Genomic DNA, 19738 nt, shown 5'->3' with positions numbered 1-19738 from the left:
AGAACTTGTAGACCAGGGTAAAGACCTAGCAAAAGCACCCACATGGCTGTCCACGGAAAACTACATCAGCATCAATACTTGCACATATTGCGGTATCAAAAGAGATTTTAAATACAAAAAATAGAAGAACAAACTAGGCAGAGGGAGAGGGAGTGTGTTAGGCCTTTTTGGGCAGAGGATACTAAGTTTGTTTTGACCCTATATGAAATGAATCAAAAGGGCACAATATGACCTTTTGCCTTTCTGATTTATGGGTCCCTTAAGCTTGCCACTTTTCCTCTAATCTTTGAAAGTTTTTAATAGCTTTTGTTTTGATGTGAAGCACTTCTTTTAAAAGCTAATTCTTATGCGATTCCTTTTTTTTATTTTTTTTCTCAACACAAGGATAAGGTTGGTTTAGCTTTGATTTTCAGTCATTAGTTTATGGTTTACAACTTGTTTTAAGGAACTTAAAGTTGGATGCATTTCATTGCAGGCCATTAGTTTCTTAAAGAGAGATAGAGATAGAGAAAGCAAAGGGATATATACCTAACAAAGGTGATTTGTCTTGGAAAGTTTGACAATTTGTTTGGTTATAATTTTCTTCGAGAGATTTTAAGACAGTAGGGTCATAAAATCATTGAAAAGTCATGCAATATTGGCCTGCACTTTTGACTATCCCAAACTGTAAAGAGCATCAAATGTTCAAATTTGACACAACCAATATGCATGCCGGCATCAAACCAAGCTTTAGTGGGTGCCTTTAGATTGGCTGGCTAGCTACCCACTAATTGGGTCCTTAAAACGATTTCCATATTGATGTCGAATTGTCTGCAAAAAAATGCAGAATTTGCTGGCAAATTTTTTGTTGTTTTTTTGTTTTTCATACCGGGGATATTGGAGAGTAGGATTTGAACAGAAGACCAAAATTTTCCATTGTTTATATTCCAATCTTAATGCATCAATGCATTCACAAACTTTGTCATATTTTTATTACTTGCCTTGCAAGTTAAAGATAAAAGATTTTGTAACAATGGTATATATCATTTATAAATATATATAGGTGGGTTTACAAAAAAACTATGATCTGATCAGTGGCCAGCTAGTGCTCAAATTAATTAATTATGATCATACTATGGAAGTGCTTTGCATGAGATGCCCTTCTTCTTTGCCTTCTCCTCCAGTTGTTTGTTCCAACATTTGATGAGGAGGATAGAAGAACTGAAACTTGAGATCATTGTCACCACTGACATACACCACTCGAAAGATGTCGTACTTAATCTCAATTGACACGCTTTCGAGATAGGGCAGCATTGCTTTTCTCTGGTCTGAATTTAGAATCCATGAGTAACAACATTGCAGAGACTTCCACACAAAAAGAGAAGCAATTCTTGGCTTGGTTTGGCATTTCAAGCAAACACCGGCAGCCACGCCTTCCATCTTCTGGAAACCGGACTTGAACATTGCTAAGCATGCGTAAGAGACGTTGTTCATGTCGCCGCCATTGACAACCGCTGTGCTCATTGACACCGTGTCACCTCTGCAAAATTTTGCAGCACAAGACCCGTCTCTTGATTCTCCGGCGTATGCATCAAAGAAGGAGTGTTCGAGTAAGATAGCCATGCTCGACATGTTCGTTAACATTGAGAGCTGAATGGGAAGAAAAATCACTGGCTATGAGAAACATGGGGGAAAAAGTTATTTGCAATGAATGGTTTTGATGACTTTCAAAATTGTGACATGATCAAAAGCGTTTCGTAGCCTGTTGTGCGTTGTTGGCAATCCAGCAGGCATGAAGAAATGTGCACACAAATGCACACACATTACTTTATATGCATAATGAGAGGGAACAATTTTATAGAGTAATGCAAGATAGAAGCACTAAAATCCTAACCCTAATTTCTGGCTATTGGATATTTTAAATCTTTGTTCTTGATGGAAAACTGACTTTGGATTAATTCCTCAAGTTCAATTAAACAAGTTTTTGGAGTAAAATCCATTGATTGCTTAGTTGGTTTGCTCCATCTCCAAGTAATATGCATATATCAATATTGAAACGACACCGTAAATACATGACATATCATACATATACATGGAGCAGAGCAAGCAAGCTACCTTTTTTGTCTTGAAAAAAAAAAGAAGTAGAAAAGAATTTATAAGAGCAAGATATGAGTAGCTAGTAACTGGACTTACGAGGCTTGCAGTCAATGAGTCCTTGTTTTCACAAGATCTCTTCAGCCATGCTCCAAACCATATGATCTGAATATCAAGGGGAAACAAACCATATTAATATCAAATTACTGAGATGAAATTAATTAAACAAAAGTATTATTTTAAACATACCATATTTCCATGGATGCTCTGCAAGATGGAGCTTTGTACACAGCCAAGAGACTCAGTGCACAAAGAGAATTGTTTGAGGGCATTAAGAAGGTCATCAACCAGCACAACAGTTGGTCTGAACACGAAGATACTTATGTCCAAATTCCTGTTGTTGAAAGGCACAAAGCATGCCATAAATTACTCTCTGTTTTTTCTCTTCTAGCTTTCTCTGTGTGTATGTGTGAAAATAATCAAAAGCAGAAAACTGGAAACTTCGACGAGAAAGTGTGGGGAAGTTGTGGCCTTATTAAGTATAGGGTGGTTGGAAAGTTTGGAAAATGAAACTTGATCAAAGGGTCATTGCAGTTTGCCTGGTCGTCTTCTTTTGGCTTGTGTTGAAGCAGAGAAAGGGAGACTGCAAATAAAACAAAATAAAAAAGACTTGGAATTTTAGTCTTGTGCATGCTTTGACTCTTTCTAGATGGATGGAGTTGTTGAATTTACGTTCTAAATTTAACTATAAAAACATTAAATAAATGCATGGAATATGTTTTCGAATTCTCTTTTTATATCAAGTATTATTGAGAAATATAATTAGAAATGGGTGTTGTCGGTTCAAGACTTTCCAGGACCTTGTAGTTGGAAAAACTAGTAAGCTGCTTATGTTCTTTGACCAATATTTTTTATTGATACAAGCGAGCTTCTTTAACATATTACAAACAGGTGGCACATTCTGATTGGACGATGAAAATGAGTCATGGTGGCAATGTCAGCAATGAAATCCCAAGAAATTTGATTAGTTCGAGAATTTTGGCAGTCACAAAAACAATGGGTTTGACTGGTCAACCAGAAGGATGCCTTCTAAAAAAGGACAAGTCCCTGTCTAATATCTCTACCATCCCAGAGATTCCTGAAATTTCTTCATCAAAGCGCCATGCTTCCGCATTTCCAACGAATGGCGTGTTTTAGCTTTTACTCATAGGCATAGTCTCCAGTAGGGGTGGGCACTCAAACCGGCAAACCGGAAATCCGAGCCGAACCACACCGAACCAAACCGGAAAAAAACCGAGTTGACCAAAAAGTCAAAAACCGGTCAAAAACCGAACCGGACCGGTTTGGACCGGATTCGGATCCGGTTCCATGTCTTCAAAAACCGAACCGGGCCGAACCGAACCGGTGAAACTAAAAAAATATATAATTTCAATATATAATTATATTTAATGCTATATTTTTAATTCACTAAAAAAAACCTAATATTTATCCAAGTTCAATGTCAAAATATCTCTCTTTTCTCACTTTAATATTTATTAATTATATGAAATTGAATAATTTGTTAATTTTCAAGTAAAAAAATAATATTTCAGTTGAGAATTGTATTACAAAACAATTTTAAAAAATAATTTTTATAATCCGGTTCAAAACCGAACCGGAACCGGAACCGGACCGAAACCGGTTCAAACCGAACCGGACGGTTTTTGAATTTTTTTAATTAAAACCGAACCGAACCAAACCGCATGAATAGTATCGGATCGATTCTAATTTGAGGCAAAAACCGGTCTAAACCGAACCGTGCCCACCCCTAGTCTCAAGCTTCGAAACCTCAAACTAATAGTGTTCAATTATTGTTCCTCGTGAGGCTTACTAATCTGTTTGTCAAATTTGTACACCGCAATTATCACATCATTCGAATTATTACTAATTAGCTCTTAATCTAGTGCGACGTTTTATTTCATCAATGAAAGATGTCAAAAATTCGAATTCCTCCCCCTCCATTGTTGTTACAAAGAAAAAGTAACTACAGAATTCCATGGATTGAACACTTATCCGAGTGGAAAAAATGAAACGAATTATTTAATGCAAGTGTTTCCAGGAGCTCCACCTGCCCTCTAACATAGCTTTAAATTTTGAGGTGCCTCCAAATTTATATCCACTCTCTTCAATAACTATGATTCATCAATCACCGGCTAAGAAAATTACAAGGCTCACCATCATAATTCGAGTTTTTTGAGCATAAATTTCCTAATCCTTGTAAAATTATTTTACCTCTTCAGTCACTGCAACGATAAGGTGAGCTTCAAGAATATTGCATCTGCTTCCTCCCATAAACATGGGATGGAAACTGTATATAGTATAATACTATATATCATTTTAAAACACACCTACATTAACCTGCATGTATAACATCGAAAAACATGAGCAGTTTTGTTTATCTTACAACTCCATTGATATTTGCAAAGATAACACGAGACACAAAAATATTATTTTAATTCATTAGTTCAAACGACTTTAATGCTGTTCAATTCGAATCCCACTGTTACGTGTTCTCATTTCACATGACTTAAAAACTCAAAGATGCATGTGGTCTCAATTGGAGGGAGGTTGAGGAAAGGATTCAGCGAGGAACATCACTCCATCGATGATGGATGTACAATTATGCTAGGTTAAGAGGGAGCAGATATACAGAAAGGAGAACAGAAAAGAAAGAACAAAATAAAGGAAGCAAAAGAAACGAAATTGTCATATTATGTTCTTTGAATAAGTTATAATGAGAACCAGATGTTTCATTGTCCATTTAATTAAGTTCTCAGTATTCTTTGCAGTTCAAATATGTACTTGCATTAATACCAAAATTCACAAATTGCCTGACTAATTGAAAGAGTTCTAAGAATGCAAACACACCTTATCATAGGTCTATGGGGATTCTCAAACCATCATGCGCAAGCTGCACTGGTATCCCTTCCCTATATTCAAACAACAGAAATGCTGAAAGCATAAGTTTCATAAGTCGCGATATTTCTCACCTATACAGAAAGTGCATTACAAAAGTAGTACCATTGTTCAATTTAGTCTTAACTCTAAACTAAAGCTAGAAGATCAATGCCACAGAACACTGGGACTGCTATCCAATTGAATAAAGGAAAGTGATCATAATTCTTACCTCTCAGACCATTCCGTAAGAAATTTATTGTCCTTGTGGTGATCAAATTGATGAGTCATTCCAATTAACAAGGCTTGTTTTGGAAAAATCCTCTTCACAGCTTCAAGAGTCTGCAAACATTATAGTTCACAAACATGAACATTTGGCTATAAGAAATGCAGACATTTTTTAGTGCAAAAAACAAACCTGTGGGAGGCAAAGGTGAACATTATGGGATCCAGTCTGCAATGAAACAAAAGGCAAAGCAGATTATGAAGAATATGTCTTGAGAATAATAGGAAATGCAAGACGAGCGAAGCTCCAAAAATGAAAGGACGAACATGAGTTAGCAGACTTTGAAATCGCAATTTCCGCTAATATACATGAATGCAGATTGATGTATGAATGAAAATATACAATTATATTTTAGAATGACACTGTACGAAATTACCTAAAAGGACAACATAAATGGAAAAACATCAATTGGGGGATGCCATGGCAGCATCCTTGACTTAGGGGGTGCCCAAATAGAGAAAGCAAGATGGTGGGGTTGGTGGTGGAAGGAGTGAGAGGATGAAAAGCAACAGAATTGCAATTGAGGAGTAACAGAATGAAATGAAAGATATAGTTTTCCCTATAAAATTTCCAAAAGAGAATGTAGAACTGACTGACAAAAAAAAAAATCTGACTAGAAACAAGCACCGTGAATTTGTGCACATGTGTCTATGCTTGTGCTTGTACATTTGCATCTGTTGAGATACATTATTTTACTTGCATGGCATGCATATTATCCCAAATGCAATCTCAATGCCTACAAGGGTGAGTCAGTATAACTGTACAAATGACGGTGTGTGAAAACAGACTTTCTACTGACCTTGTATAGAGTGTCCAAGATAAGAAGATCCAACTGCCCAGCTCCATCTTTTGAAATGACTGCAAAATTAGGCCAGAATATAAATTCAAATGTACATTTTTTTTACAAAGAAACACAGAGAATGCCTTGAAAATGACAAAGCGCATCAATATTTACACGTGACAAAAACAATGGTGAACTACATAGGGGGGGTGTTCACACCACGAGATGTTTTGGGAAGGCCTTTTATGTCAAAAACTGACTGTCCCGACTACAGGCTGAGAAAGTTTCTAAAAAATGCTTCTCCATAAGGAACAATCCCTGTAGCCAATGAACTAATTCACTTAATAAAACATTTTTCTTATTAAAAGTGATAGATATACCTGTCATCATTATCTCTGCATATATTAATGGATTCATCACAAAAGTACAAACTAAAATGGAAGGGATAAATTGACCCAAAGTATTCATACTCTCCTTCGTAAAGGGTTTCTCCCGGTGCTTTGTTGGTGAAGTTGGGAGTAGAAGGGGCAAAACCAACTCAGATAATAGGACGATGTTCTAAGAAGGGATCCTAAACATCTTATCTTCAAATACTCTAACAAAGTTCAGATTTCTCTTAATCATGAATGAATAAATTAAGGGTACATAACTAATTAAGGTATAAAATTCAATGTGCACTGATAGTATGAGGAACATCCCTAAAGTACAAGGAACTAATCAACACTCACCATGTTCTGTGCTTGCAGGAAAGCGAGACACATCAGATATGTAAGCTATTCTACATCTTTCACCAAATAGATAACCCAAACAGACATAATCTTCCCCATGCATCACCTACATTTGAGGAATAGCAGTATGAAACTAGAAGATAAACAAGGAATAGGATATTTATGTCTGACTAGAAAAGATCTGGCGAGAATAACTGGCAAAGGAATAAATTGTAGGCCAGATGCAACAAACGATGTTTCACAATTCTCCTCAATTATCCTCCAGTCAAGCTGTGCTACTCGTCTCAGTTCTTTTCCTTCCTCAACTTTTTTCTTCACCAAGTAAGAAAATTTCTCTGCAATGCTATTCAAAGGTACAACAAGCATAATAAGGTGAACTGCGATTTAGACATAAAAACTGAATGACAAAAAAAAAAGAAAAAAAAGAAGAAGATAAAATGCCTAGAGTAGTCTTCTCATGAGTAACATCTATAATTTTCATTTTATGATGTGAATCCTAAGTTTTGAGTCTGCATTCATGAAAGCAGACTAAGGCTCGTGTTGCCATGACCAATCTATCATGGTGGAAAATTTTACATTCATACATCCAAAAAAATTTGCTCTAGGAACTATTTCAATGAAAGCAGATGGAGCAACTAGATACCAAGAGCACATCAAAGAATCATATGGTCATCAGTATCACAATTATATCTAGATAAAACAAAAAAGCAAACGGAGTTGATGTTGGTCAAAACGTTTGAACAGAACAGTATCCAAGTTCACCCAAAGTACCTCTCCATTGCATACTGAGTTAGGTAGATGGGAGTAGGGTCAATGTCATTTGTGGGACTATATGGTTGAACAGCACGTATATCATCCAGACCAAGAACTGCATCAGCGTGTTCATGAGTCAAAATAATCTGCAGTTGATACAAAAATTAGTTCTTATATATTCCCAGCATTAACAAGCTTTCAAATACAAAACGAAACGTATAGTGTTGTAAATAAAGTTGAAGTCTTGTACAACTATCCAAGCCAAAAAATATACATGCATTCGTCTAAGACATTGATTTTAATAGGCCAAATGTTCTGAAAATATTAACTAGCCATACACGCGAGAGACAAAAATGTGCATAAAGAAAACTCACAGAATCAATTCTAGGAATCTTATAGCGAGTGAACCATCGAATCACTTGCTCCCTGAAAGTCTTTCCAACATCAATCAATATATAACTGTGCTTGCCATCACTTGGGCAATAATCAATCAAAAGCGATGTATTGCACCTGCAAACACAAATCACTCAAATGTTCATTTTCCTCAACATTCTCGGCAAACAAACAAGTACACAATGACAGATCTGAACTTCAATTACCGGTAATTAGGGTTTTGGTCTGGTGGGGTGGAGAGCGCCTGAGGGCATACGTCGCAGGGATTGGAGGGCTGGATCAGGCACATTGCGTTGGGGACGGCGCTAGAGCACCCGGTCCCGAGGAAGATCAGCGCCGATCGACCGCCATTGTGGTCCTCGGCCGCCATTGGAGAGTCTAAGTCGGAAGTTTTCCGGAGAGAGAGGAGAGAGGTGGCGCAAAGGAAGAGGAATATTTGGTCTGCACATTGGCCCGGGAAATTAACGGTTTTATCGGTGGGGCATCTGTCTACGTGGCGCAGAATTATTGGCTCTATGTATCTACGTTAATTTACCTGGTAGGTAGGCAGGCAGGTTGGTAGGAAAAGAACTTGACTGAAGAATCTTATTAGGCTTTAATAAATAAATAGGCTTTCTAATTTCTACGTTTTTCCATTTTTGTTCTTAATTTTCTGCTAATGATTAATTACTGTTTTTCTTCATGCTCTCAAATTATTCCTTAGTTACAACTCAAAATTTCGCACTGAACTTTACTTCATGTCCTATTTTACCATTTTTCGTCTGTTCTATTTACAAAATCGTTAAGTTGATAACGTAATAAATTAAAAAATTTGAGTTAAGTGCGAAAATTTGAGTTTCAAATAATAAATTGAGACCGATATTCGAGCCCATTGGAAAATAGTAATCAAGCCTATTAAAAAATAGGGACCATAATCAAGAGGAGAGAGAAAAAAAAAGCTCAAAAGAACATGGCTGACATTGTTGTGGACGGGCTTGGGTTGGGATTGTTATGCATCGAGAGCCCGCGCCTTTTTATACTTTCAGCCCGTAACGTATGTATACGTCGTCGTTTCGTACCTGCTCGCCGTTTTGCATTTTCGTTTCTTTTTTCCTCTTCTTCTTCACAGTTCCTACCTAGTTCATACAAACATTTTCTAGTCACATTCGCTGGTCAAATTGTTCATATCAGATTGGTTTTTTTAATCATATTTTGTTTGGAATAGTAACTGCAATGTTCTTTGGTCGTAGTTGTTACCTTAGAATAGGAAAAGCAATTGCCTTTGAACCCACCAGCCATCTTGTTGAGCACCCATTAACCTGTGCGGAGCTTGCTGCATTTTTCTCATCATTTTCTTCAAGAAGCTCTGACCCCAGCTCTGATTTTGACTCTAAAATCAAAGCTCGTTCTGTTGAAAGTGATGATTTTGATGCTACCAGTAATGGGTATGATGCAGTTGGGAAATTGGGTGCTCCAGATTTGGGGGACTGGAGTTTCTTGGGAAGTACGAAGAATGATTGCGAAGATGATCAAAGCTCAAAATTTGATATCTTTGATGACATTGAAGAGCCTGATGGTGAAGAAGAAAAGGATAGTGACGACGACGACGACGATTTAATGGTGTTGGGTTCGTCGAATAGGGTTCATGAACAAAAGGAAAACTTTGTTAGAGTTGAAGGAGATGAAGATGAGTTTAGGCACCCATTGGTGAGAGAGGTTTGCAGGTTACTTGAGCTTAGGTCAGGCTGGAACCCAAAGCTTGAAGGACAATTAAGGAACTTGTTAAGAAGCCTGAAGGCAAGGCAAGTTTGTGCTGTGCTGAGGTCTCAGGCTGATGAGAGAGTTGCTCTGGAATTTTTCTATTGGGCTGATAGGCAGTGGAGGTATAAACATTACCCAGTTGTGTACTATGCAATCCTTGAGGTGCTTAGCAAGACTAAGTTGTGCCAAGGGGCTAAGAGGGTTCTTCGGCTCATGGCCCGCAGGGGAATTGAGCGTAGCCCTGAAGCTTTTGGTTATGTGATGGTTTCGTATAGCCGGGCCGGCAAGTTGAGGCATGCCATGCGTGTGTTGACGTTGATGCAGAAAGCTGGGGTTGAGCTTAATGTGTCAATATGTAACACTGCAATTCATGCTTTGGTGATGGGGAATAAGTTGGAGAAGGCGTTGAGGGTCTTGGAAAGGATGCAACTTGTTGGAATTGCACCAAATGTTGTCACTTATAATTGCTTGATAAAGGGGTATTGTGAGGTGCATCGTGTTGAAGATGCATTGGAGCTGATTGATGAAATGCCAAGCAGAGGGTGCCCTCCGGATAAAGTCAGCTACTATACTGTGATGGGTTTCCTTTGTAAGGAGAAGAGGGTCAAAGAAGTGAGGGAATTGGTTGAGAAGATGACCAATGATGGTGGATTATTACCAGACCAGGTTACTTATAATAATCTTGTCCATATGCTTTCTAAGCATGGTTATGGAGATGAGGCTGTTGAATTTTTAAGGGAAGCAGAAGATAAGGGATTTCGGTTCGATAAGGTTGGGTATAGTGCAATAGTACATTCGTTCTGTAAGGATGGTAGGATTGACATGGCAAAAGAAATTGTGAATGAAATGTTCTCAAAAGGTTGCACACCAGATGTTGTAACATATACTGCTGTTCTCAACGGGTATTGCCGGCTTGGGAAGGTGGATCAAGCTAAAAAGATGCTTCAGCACATGTACAAGCATGGTTGCAAGCCAAATACCGTATCATATACGGCCTTATTAAACGGGCTTTGTCGTAGTCAGAACTCATTAGAGGCAAGAGAGATGATGAACATGAGCGAGGAAGAATGGTGGACACCAAATGCCATCACTTATAGTGTTCTGATGCATGGACTCCGTAGGGAAGGGAAACTGGTTGAGGCCTGTGATATGGTCAGAGAAATGGTTAATAAGGGTTTTCTCCCTAACCCAGTTGAAATTAATTTACTAATTCAGTCTCTCTGCCGAGAAGGGAAGATAAATGAGGCTAAACGTTTCATGGAGGAGTGTCTAAACAAGGGGTGTGCTGTTAATGTTGTCAATTTTACAACTGTTATTCATGGATATTGTCAAAAGGATGACTTGGAAACTGCTTTGTCATTGCTTGATGACATGTATCTCAGCAACAAACATCCAGACGCAATCACTTATACAACAGTGATAAATGCGTTGGGAAAGAAAGGTAGAATACAAGAGGCAACCAAACTCATGATTGAGATGCTGGGTAAGGGATTGGATCCTACTCCAGTCACATACAGGACAGTGATCCACTGGTATTGTCAAACGGGTAGTGTGGACGATTTAGTAAAATTATTGGAGAAGATGTTCTTAAGGCAAAATTGCAAAACAGCATATAATCAAGTGATTGAGAAGCTTTGTAGTTTTGGGAAGCTTGAGGAGGCTGATAAACTACTGGGTAAGGTGTTGAGAACAGCTGCAAGAGTTGATGCTAAGACATGCCATGTCCTTATGGATAGTTATTTGAGAAAAGGGACTCCTCTATCAGCATACAAAGTGGCTTGTCGAATGTTCAATCGGAATCTGATTCCTGATTTGAAGTTATGTGAGAAGGTGACCAAGAGACTGATGTCAGAAGGAAACTCCAAAGAGGCAGACAACCTTATGTTACGGTTTGTTGAGCGTGGATGCCTATCACACCAACATCAGGAACATTTGCAAAGCTAACAAGAACTGTTCTGAGCTCAGACTGCAAAGAGTATAATTTTTCTCCACTCAGCATTCTCTGCTGTTGAGATTCTGTCTTTGAGGGCTTTAATATGGTAAGGCCTTATTCTTCTTTATTGATTTCCCATTTGTATTTTTTCTTTGTGTTTTCCTAGCTTTCTGCTCTATACGGAGAATGTATTTATCTGTTAGTTGTAGATTCAGAAAATGCACATCTGATAGAGTTGGTATTTGGCTACAGATGAGGAGGGAACATTTACAACGTTGGATCTTCATCTGAATATTTTGTTTAGACGGGAACGTTTACCTAGTAAGATTTCTTCAGTTTCTATAAAGTTTCCTTTAAATAAAGAAATTTCATTTTGTAAGCATATGGTAGAAAGTGGTTCAAATCCAGGCAAAGGTGGATTAGGGGTTTAAGGACATGATAGTTCTTCTCTACCCTGTGTTGTGTGTAGTCCAGCCATTTGACCCAAAAGGAAAATGTAAATTATTTCTTTACAGAAAACAACAGAAAAGAAAAACCGGAAAAAAGAGTGATGTTAAAGAACATATGATAGAGACTAAGGGCTCAGATAGGGAATCATGTACTTGACCCCTACTGTGTTTAACTTCCATGCCAAGGGTGAGGTAGTCAGGAGAGGTGATTGTTTCCAGTAAGGAAACTGAACCCTCAAATTTGTCCCTTGTAAGTACGTTGAAAGCATATTGATTCCCTTTCTGCATTTAGAATTGAGAAGACCGACATGAATGCAGGGTTGAGAGGGTGTTTTCAGCTGCAAGGAGTCACAGAGGGTCGGGTTACAGTCCAGAGTTTCCAATCTGTAGTTAATTCCTTAAGTCATATGAAATGCAGAGAACAGCAATCCGATATTTTCCTTCACTTCATAACTCTTTAGTTCTATTAACATCAAGTATGCAATTCCTTTTTTTTTTTTTTTTTTTTGCAGGCAATGCCCATGTACTTTGTAATGGAACCCGACAGTGGAATAAGAGACTTGGTACTGCAGTTACATCATTATGCACATGGAACCCGACAGTGGAATAAGAGACTCGGTACTGCAATTAAATCAATATGCACATGTTCGGGAGCGCACGTTTGACAACAGCAGCTGTGCCATCATATAGAGGAATCACTTTCTGGTTATCTCAGAGGCTTGCTTTCAAAGATTCGCTTTTTTGAGCTTTCAGTTCATGGTTTCAGGAGACTGTTTCATTAACTCGTAAGTTCGTAACAGATTCCAGCACCTAGTTAGATAGCAATTGGAAGGTTGACAGTTTTGGTCCTAGTCTTTCCAATGTGTACATGATAATCCTAACCCCCACCACTCTTTCTTCAATATGTAAAAGGAAACAAATAATTGTCAGCCAAAATGTTGTTGAGTGGCCTTCCTAATTTCGTTTCTGCTCATTTGTTGCTTGGTGGAATTATCATCAATTGTACAAAAGGAAAGGCAGAAAGCATGGTTTTTCTGGAAATTGTTCAAGGTCCCCTCTACACGTGATCCACTTGACAACTTTTAATATTGTCTCCTCCATTATTGATCATATCTCATATGCAAACCAAATGTATAGTACTTTAAAATATTTATCAGAGAGTTTATCATGGAACCAAAAATAGGGTTTGTTGTTTAGTGTTGCTCATCGAGGCCATCTCATAATTGAATATCCACTTTCACCACAAGTTGGAAAGATGAAAAGGTGGAAGCAATCTTCGTGTAGGAATATATATGCTGTTGGGGGCTTTACTTTTGCATTGAGCAGATAAAAAGGGCGTCTTTATGTTGAGAGCCACACCACACATGGAACTTCCTAGCATGTCTGCTTCATGGCCAACCTATCCCACTGCCAAATATTCTACTGTTGTGGGGGTTGGGTCAATTGGCCAATGTAGTATGTCTGTCCTTTTGCACCCGAATTTGATCCCCATGTTCTACATTAGAATAGTTTAGAATATCGCATTGCAAAAAAAAAAAAAAAAAAAAATCCATTGTTGCATGCATATTTGCTGCTTAATATCATCGTTCATATTAATCTGTCACTAATCTTAGCTTAATATCATCATTCATAATAACTTGTGACTAATCTTTGTTTACCCAAGTTAAATTAGCGTTTGAAGCACCTGATGAATCTTGTGTGGAACTAAAACACCAGCTCTGCATTTAGTTCCTGCCCACGTTGTGTCCTGTCATGTAAGATGTCTGAGAGACTGAGCCCTTTCTTGTTGGAAGCATATCCTCGATCTCGTCTTTTGGATCTTTCACAAATGCAAGAACTTGAATTTGATTCATGAAAAGGCCATATATTACATGCACAAAAAGGGTTGAAATAGTATTAGTATCAGTGTAGCATTTATTCTTTTCAATCTTTGCTGAGGCAACGTTAATCATATAACTGGGTTGGCTTAATTCACAGCCTGAACTTAGATTGAAGCTGCTTTGGGCAGACAATGTGGTCAAACCAAAAAGCTGCTTTAATGCTAAAATAAATAGCCCAAATAAGTGATGCATGCAGAACTTGAGACACCGAACAGCAAGACCAGCATATGTGATCAAGCTGATACATATGGAAGCTCCATTTACACTTCGTCTCTGGGTTATGTTTTTGGACCACATCACAAAAACAGCAGACAAAGTCTGTGAGGAAATATATTTGATTATGTTTATTATTATTGAAAAGTCTCAAGTTGCCACTAGCAATATGGGCTTTGCTCTCTTTATTGGCACCGCCAGGTTATGCTTTCTTGTGGCATCAATTATGCCTCTCTCTCTCTCTCTCTCTCTCTGTGCACTGAGGTTTAGCTTTGCTTGAAAGAATGATGATTATTAGCAGCACAAGTGTTGTAAAGTAGAGAGGTGTAGGCATAAAGCTTTTTCTTATCAATCAACTTGTGCCAAGCATTGTCCCCTTTTGAGGTATCAGCCATCCTTTCCCTCACCTACCTTCCTAACACTTTGTCAGTAAATTGTTCAATTACTGTTCCACCATACCGTCTAAATAGTACCATATACAGAACAGAAGCAATCATGATATCTATATATATATAATAACCATCTAATTGAGTAGTCAAATAGTTTCGGATTCAAGTATCGAATTGAGTGGTTAATGATTTCAAATTCAAGTGATTTTTTGCAGAGATAATTTTTGAAGGAATAAAAACTATGTAGTTTAGATCATTGAAATATAATTCACGGTTGAAGACATCCCTTACCTTTGCTTAGGAAACCTTTAATAAGAAATTTAAGAGAAAAAAATTGCATGTATGAAAAGCTCAGACAGACATTTTATAAGCTTGTCAGAAATGGTTGGAGACAAAAGATTTTCCCCAATTTATTTTTGATAGCTGACTTTTCCTTAGATATTATACAATATTTGGCTGTCTGGTTTTCTTGGTTATGATTATCTTAATAAAGTAATTAAAAGATAGGTTACTACATATAGTTAATCTGTTCTTAATTATATAGTATTTCAGGTAACTAATATGCCTCTACTTCCTCCAACACAACATGTAAAACAGAAAAACTTACAATATTATTTGAAACGGTAAACCAGAGAGCACTGCTAAAATGAATGTGGGATGTATCTGATAAACCTTGGAGTACAATATTCCAAGAGATAACAAAGGGGCAAATGAAACCGCACCAAACAACTTCAGATCTAAATGATTTTTTACACGGAAATTACGAAGAATAACTTAAATTATAAACGATTCCGATCATTGAAATACATTGTTAGATAGTTTTAAAGAGGAAGTGTGCACTTTTCTTACCGTAAAACACGCTTAACATTAAAAAAAACCCTCACTTTCAATGATATATATTAACTGTTTTAATTCTTTTCAAATTTACCAAACAAAATTCATGTATGAGGCCAAAAGTCTCATATCAGAAAGATTCTCAAGCTAATGAAATCAATTTCGCAGGAAATGTACACCATCAATCAAACGAACCAAAGATATATTAATTTGAAGTGCTATGCAAAAAGGAGAAAGAGGTAAAAGAAACATGAAAGTGCTTTTCATGATTTGCTTTCCCTCAATTATTCCCTTCCACTGTGACTGATATTTTTTTTTTAATCATACATGACAACAAATCTTTGATGTTGAACAAATTTCATTAACAATATAAATTCAATCAGCTTTATCCAAGACAACAAATGCTAGATGTTGAACAAATACATTAGTCACCCACACTTTCTGCTTTAATTTTCTGTTTGAATACATTTCTCCTTCCCTCCCTCTACTGAGTGGTAAATAGCATCAACCTTTTTTTCTAGGAAAACAATAGTCTTTAGGGCTCTTTTTTGGCTGATAAAATCTGGTATGATTGGATTTGTTCAGTCTTCTCACACCGAATTGAGACTTTCAAAATGTACTTTTGGGACTTTGGCGCATGATCTACAATATGGCATGTTTATTTTCAAGTTTGTGCTTTTGACTCAAAAGTAAATATATATTGTATTCAAGTTTGTGTTTATCTACAATAAGTATTTAAGTTAATGATTGGTTACATACTTCTAATTTCGGGCGTTGAATTGCATCTAAGAGACTACCAACACATTTAATGAATGCAATCCAACAGCCAAGGTTATACTTGCTAGAGAATCTCCCCGTCTTGGGGAAGCTAGCCCTTTTTTCTAATATGTAACTAAATTTCTATTACATGATTTGAGCAAAGATAATTCATTTTATACCAATTAGAGGGGTAGAGAAAGAACAACAATAGTGATCCAACAAACACAAACACAAACTCATCCAAATCCAAAAGGTTGGTGTGCAAGCAGTGAAAGATGATCTAGCATGATATTTGTGGGGACAAAGCAATGAAACAAAACCCCATCTTTTCAGGTAACAAAGGCTTCACCTTTCACACATTACATTCCCTCCATCATCAACATTTCAATCATCCTAAAACCCCAATAAGCAATAAAGAAGTTGAGAGGGGCCAAGCCAACCCCCATTACAAAGAAAAGGAAGAGAGAAAAAAAGTTGATAGCTTTCTGTCAAAGTTCCTTTTGTTCATATGATCCCTTCTTCTTCTATATATAATTAAACAACACGTTAAACTGCACTCTCTTAGTTTCTTTCACTGTGTAATTAAAATTCTCCGGTTGATTGGCTGCAAATATGGATGAGTCGTGGCGCATGCGCATGGGATTAATGCCGACCCTCCCGCGGCGGCGCTCTGCCGAGCACGTCTCCACGCGTTCGGTGTTTGCAGCTGCGGATGACTGCCAGACGCTCGATCCGGACGATTTTGCTGACGTTTTTGGGGGACCGCCGCGTAGCGTACTCCCGCGCGAATTCTCCGGCCGCACAACTTCCTTCTACGAGGAGATTTTCCGGCCCCCGGAGTTTGGTTTACCTGCGGATAAGAGCGGCCGGAGCTTGCCGGCTTTCAGGATTCCGGGGAGGAGCGAGGGGTTCTATAGCGATATCTTTGGATCGGACGACGACGGCGGCCAGCGTAGGTCGAGAGAGCGATCGAGGCCGAACTCGAAGGCGAAATCCAACTCGTCGTCGGTGCTGAGCTCGGAGGAGCTCAGCCCTCTCCGGCCGATCATCGGAGATGACGTGGCATTGTCCTCCTTCGCTTCAAAGCTCAGGTAGTGTGACTTGATCATTTCGCGGTATGCCCAACCGTTTTTTTACAGCGGTTATTTTTCTTGACGATTTTACCCTTTCCGTTGCTTTATATTTGCTTCTATTCTGCCTTGGATTTGCTTAAGTTCTCGGTATAGTGAGGGAAAACTAAATAATGATAGCGGGAACTTTAAAAAAATTGTTTGATTCTTTTCTATTTTTCTGTTTTTTTTCCCATAGATTTCATTCTAATATTTTGAAAAACGGATTTATCGAGTTCTTTTATGCTTTGGATTTATTGGGTTGACACTAAAATAATTTGATCGCATAAATCCGTGCGAATATAGTCTTATTTTTAAAAATTAATTAGTTAGTATTTGAACTCGAAATCTCTTCCAACATATAAGTTAAATTATGTTCATAACATGAGTTGTTATTTATTTGGAGTTGACAGCCTAGATCTAACCAAAAGGCCAAAACTTTATCCAATTGGTTTGAAAAATTTAGCAAACCAACTATTATGAGTTCCTCAAGTCAACACATTCTTGATTGCTACAGACCACTAAATGTACCATGTAGATGGAACTCATCGACTATGCTGCCTACCAAACAAGAAAATTCGAAGAAACAAGGCACAGCAGCTTTGCATTGCAATCGCATGTCTTTCACTGAAAACCAAGTTATGGGAAATGCACATGATGAAAGTTTTAGAAACTCCTATTTTGGATTTACAAGAAAGGTCTTGTCCCCAGAAACCATTAGTCTCGAACCCAATTCATATCGAAGCGTCAAGCTATCTGTGGATGATCTAGAGCTCAATTCCCCATCCTCAGCAGTCTCTTCACTCTGTCAAGAACATGAGGTCAAATTTGGAATTCGGGATCGTGTTTTTGATTATGAAAAAGAAGTAATGCGAGCAGTAGAACGAGAAGAAGACGATGAAGCGATGAGCTCTTACGTGATTGAGATCAATTCTGAGCATAGGGAGGGTACATGTGAAGCAGGTGGTATTGAAGAAGCAATTGCTTGGGCCAAAGAGAAGTTTCAAACACACAGTAATTCTGAGAAGGAAGGGAGCTTGACCCAACAGGAGAATGAGCAGTCTGTTGGAATGGATCAAGAAGGTGATCATTTGTTACTTTTTAAACTGAAACTTCATGAAGATAAACATAAAAGTAGATGTAATTTGTGTGTTTGATATGATTCAGGTAGGCCTAATAATGCGGATGAATACTCAGATCATCAGCAGAGAGATGAACTTCATGAAATGACTCAATCTCCAGAGGTAAAGTATTAGTGGTTTATTTTGAAGGGGCATGTAGCAACATTAAGTATTAACAAGGCCAAGGGTTCAATGACATCTCACTTCCAATCTACATGTTTTGCAGGAAGAAGAAGAAGAAGAAGAAGAAGAAGAAGAAGAAGAAGAAAGAACATGGGTTGCGGAAGATGAAAACCAACATTCAGAAAAAGAGGTTAGTCTTTTTACGTTTGATTCTGCATAACCGTGTCATGTTAGTTCAAGTACATCAGTTTAATTAATCAACATAAACTTTATATTTCTCTGAAATATTTGAGCTACGATATGAGCAAACGAATTCTTCCCTTCTTCGTAAGATGCGGATTGAGGAACAAAAATTTGATCAATATGCTGTGTCTAAAATGCCAGATTGAAATGGAGCTTTTGGATGAAGACATAAGGCTATGGTCAGCTGGCAGAGAATCCAACATTCGTTTGCTGCTTTCAACACTACACCATGTAATTAAGATCTTGGAATTTAAGTAGTTTTTCCTCTTTCAATACTATTTTTCAAATCTCCAAAGTCAAATTAATGTTAATTACATGGTGGTGTGTTTGTTTGGTGTTGACTTAATCAGATTCTTTGGGCTGATAGTGGATGGTATGCAATTCCTTTGACAAGCCTAATAGAAAGTTCACAGGTGAAGAAAGCCTACCAGAAAGCAAGGCTCTGTCTCCACCCAGACAAACTGCAACAAAGAGGAGCAACACTTTCTCAAAAGCACCTTGCTGAAAAGGCTTTCTCCATCCTCCAGGTATATATATATATATATATATATATATATATATATATATATATATATAGTTAACCTTTAAAAGGACTTAAAGAATTAAAACAAAAATAACTCCCAAGAAATTATGATGATGAGTAATGAAGCGATGCTATGTGGTTGTAGGATGCATGGGCTCTGTTCATCTCCCAAGACGTGTTCATTATTTAGCGGATCATCTGAACTCCCTTGGAACTCAGTTTTGGCTTGAAGGTTGCAATTGAAGAACCAGCAAGTTTAAGTATGCAAAATGTTCAAACTTTGCAATATTCATGAAGAATCTCTGCACCATGGATATAGGTGAAATGTAAATTAGTGCATGTCTTCCTGAAGAATGTACATTTTTCGATTAACTGCGCTTGGTATTTTATCTGTATATTTTTGTTGGGAGTGTTTAAACAAAATTTTTGGTATTTATTTGTTAATACAAGAAAGCTCAAATAAGACTCGAGAAA

At 37.6% G+C, this 19738-nt stretch overlaps 4 protein-coding genes across 9 annotated transcripts; 2 read left to right on the top strand and 2 right to left on the bottom strand.

The window, feature by feature from the left end:
• Positions 1 to 948: 948 nt before the first annotated feature.
• Positions 949 to 2712, bottom strand: LOC117626383. The gene is made up of 3 exons (XM_034358057.1): positions 2323 to 2712; positions 2173 to 2238; positions 949 to 1629 (listed from the first exon to the last, which is right to left on the bottom strand). The coding sequence occupies exons 1-3, from the start codon at positions 2494 to 2496 to the stop codon at positions 1108 to 1110; spliced, it is 762 nt and encodes a 253-aa protein (XP_034213948.1). The 5' UTR covers positions 2497 to 2712; the 3' UTR covers positions 949 to 1107.
• Positions 2713 to 4000: 1288 nt separating this feature from the next.
• LOC117626381 (putative hydrolase C777.06c) lies at positions 4001 to 8497 on the bottom strand. Its single transcript, XM_034358055.1, has 10 exons — positions 8155 to 8497; positions 7930 to 8065; positions 7574 to 7701; positions 6998 to 7145; positions 6803 to 6908; positions 6093 to 6151; positions 5426 to 5461; positions 5240 to 5349; positions 4981 to 5042; positions 4001 to 4470 (listed from the first exon to the last, which is right to left on the bottom strand). The coding sequence occupies exons 1-9, from the start codon at positions 8316 to 8318 to the stop codon at positions 4985 to 4987; spliced, it is 945 nt and encodes a 314-aa protein (XP_034213946.1). The 5' UTR covers positions 8319 to 8497; the 3' UTR covers positions 4001 to 4470; positions 4981 to 4984.
• Positions 8498 to 8941: 444 nt separating this feature from the next.
• On the top strand, positions 8942 to 13132 carry LOC117626372 (pentatricopeptide repeat-containing protein At1g09900). 2 transcript variants are annotated; one of them, XM_034358035.1, is made up of 3 exons: positions 8942 to 11727; positions 11874 to 11942; positions 12583 to 13132. In XM_034358035.1, exon 1 carries the CDS (start codon positions 9161 to 9163, stop codon positions 11630 to 11632), a length of 2472 nt encoding a protein of 823 aa, XP_034213926.1. In that variant the 5' UTR covers positions 8942 to 9160; the 3' UTR covers positions 11633 to 11727; positions 11874 to 11942; positions 12583 to 13132. The 2 variants fall into 2 exon arrangements, with proteins under 2 accessions (XP_034213926.1, XP_034213927.1); XM_034358036.1 differs by lacking the exon at positions 11874 to 11942.
• A 3198-nt stretch (positions 13133 to 16330) lies between these two features.
• On the top strand, positions 16331 to 19727 carry LOC117626378 (J domain-containing protein required for chloroplast accumulation response 1). 5 transcript variants are annotated; one of them, XM_034358049.1, is made up of 7 exons: positions 16331 to 17236; positions 17793 to 18337; positions 18422 to 18498; positions 18602 to 18688; positions 18883 to 18972; positions 19092 to 19268; positions 19410 to 19727. In XM_034358049.1, exons 1-7 carry the CDS (start codon positions 16758 to 16760, stop codon positions 19452 to 19454), a joined length of 1500 nt encoding a protein of 499 aa, XP_034213940.1. In that variant the 5' UTR covers positions 16331 to 16757; the 3' UTR covers positions 19455 to 19727. The 5 variants fall into 5 exon arrangements, with proteins under 5 accessions (XP_034213940.1, XP_034213939.1, XP_034213938.1 ...); XM_034358048.1 differs by having other exon boundaries at positions 17772 to 18337; positions 18620 to 18688; XM_034358047.1 differs by having other exon boundaries at positions 17772 to 18337; positions 18617 to 18688.
• Positions 19728 to 19738: the final 11 nt, after the last annotated feature.

The sequence above is a fragment of the Prunus dulcis genome, chromosome 4, assembly GCF_902201215.1.
Source record: "Prunus dulcis chromosome 4, ALMONDv2, whole genome shotgun sequence".
Classification (NCBI taxonomy): domain Eukaryota; kingdom Viridiplantae; phylum Streptophyta; class Magnoliopsida; order Rosales; family Rosaceae; genus Prunus; species Prunus dulcis.
The sequence above is the reverse complement of the archived record's forward strand: the minus strand, read 5'-3'. Positions and strand labels throughout refer to the sequence as shown.

Bases quoted from the DNA above. Each gene is read 5' to 3' on its own strand.
- LOC117626372 (XM_034358036.1), top strand. From the start codon at position 9,161: ATGTTCTTTGGTCGTAGTTGTTACCTTAGAATAGGAAAAGCAATTGCC.
- LOC117626381 (XM_034358055.1), bottom strand. From the start codon at position 8,318: ATGGCGGCCGAGGACCACAATGGCGGTCGATCGGCGCTGATCTTCCTC. The intron at 8,066-8,154 runs GTAATTGAAGTT...TTGTGTTTGCAG, and splicing joins GACCAAAACCCTAATTACCG to GTGCAATACATCGCTTTTGA. The intron at 7,146-7,573 runs GTACTTTGGGTG...ACCTTTGAATAG, and splicing joins ACTCAGTATGCAATGGAGAG to CATTGCAGAGAAATTTTCTT.
- LOC117626383 (XM_034358057.1), bottom strand. From the start codon at position 2,496: ATGGCATGCTTTGTGCCTTTCAACAACAGGAATTTGGACATAAGTATC. The intron at 2,239-2,322 runs GTATGTTTAAAA...CTTGATATTCAG, and splicing joins AGAGCATCCATGGAAATATG to ATCATATGGTTTGGAGCATG. The intron at 1,630-2,172 runs GTAAGTCCAGTT...CTTCCCATTCAG, and splicing joins ACTCATTGACTGCAAGCCTC to CTCTCAATGTTAACGAACAT.
- LOC117626378 (XM_034358045.1), top strand. From the start codon at position 16,758: ATGGATGAGTCGTGGCGCATGCGCATGGGATTAATGCCGACCCTCCCG. The intron at 18,338-18,421 runs GTGATCATTTGT...GATATGATTCAG, and splicing joins TGTTGGAATGGATCAAGAAG to GTAGGCCTAATAATGCGGAT. The intron at 18,499-18,601 runs GTAAAGTATTAG...CATGTTTTGCAG, and splicing joins AAATGACTCAATCTCCAGAG to GAAGAAGAAGAAGAAGAAGA.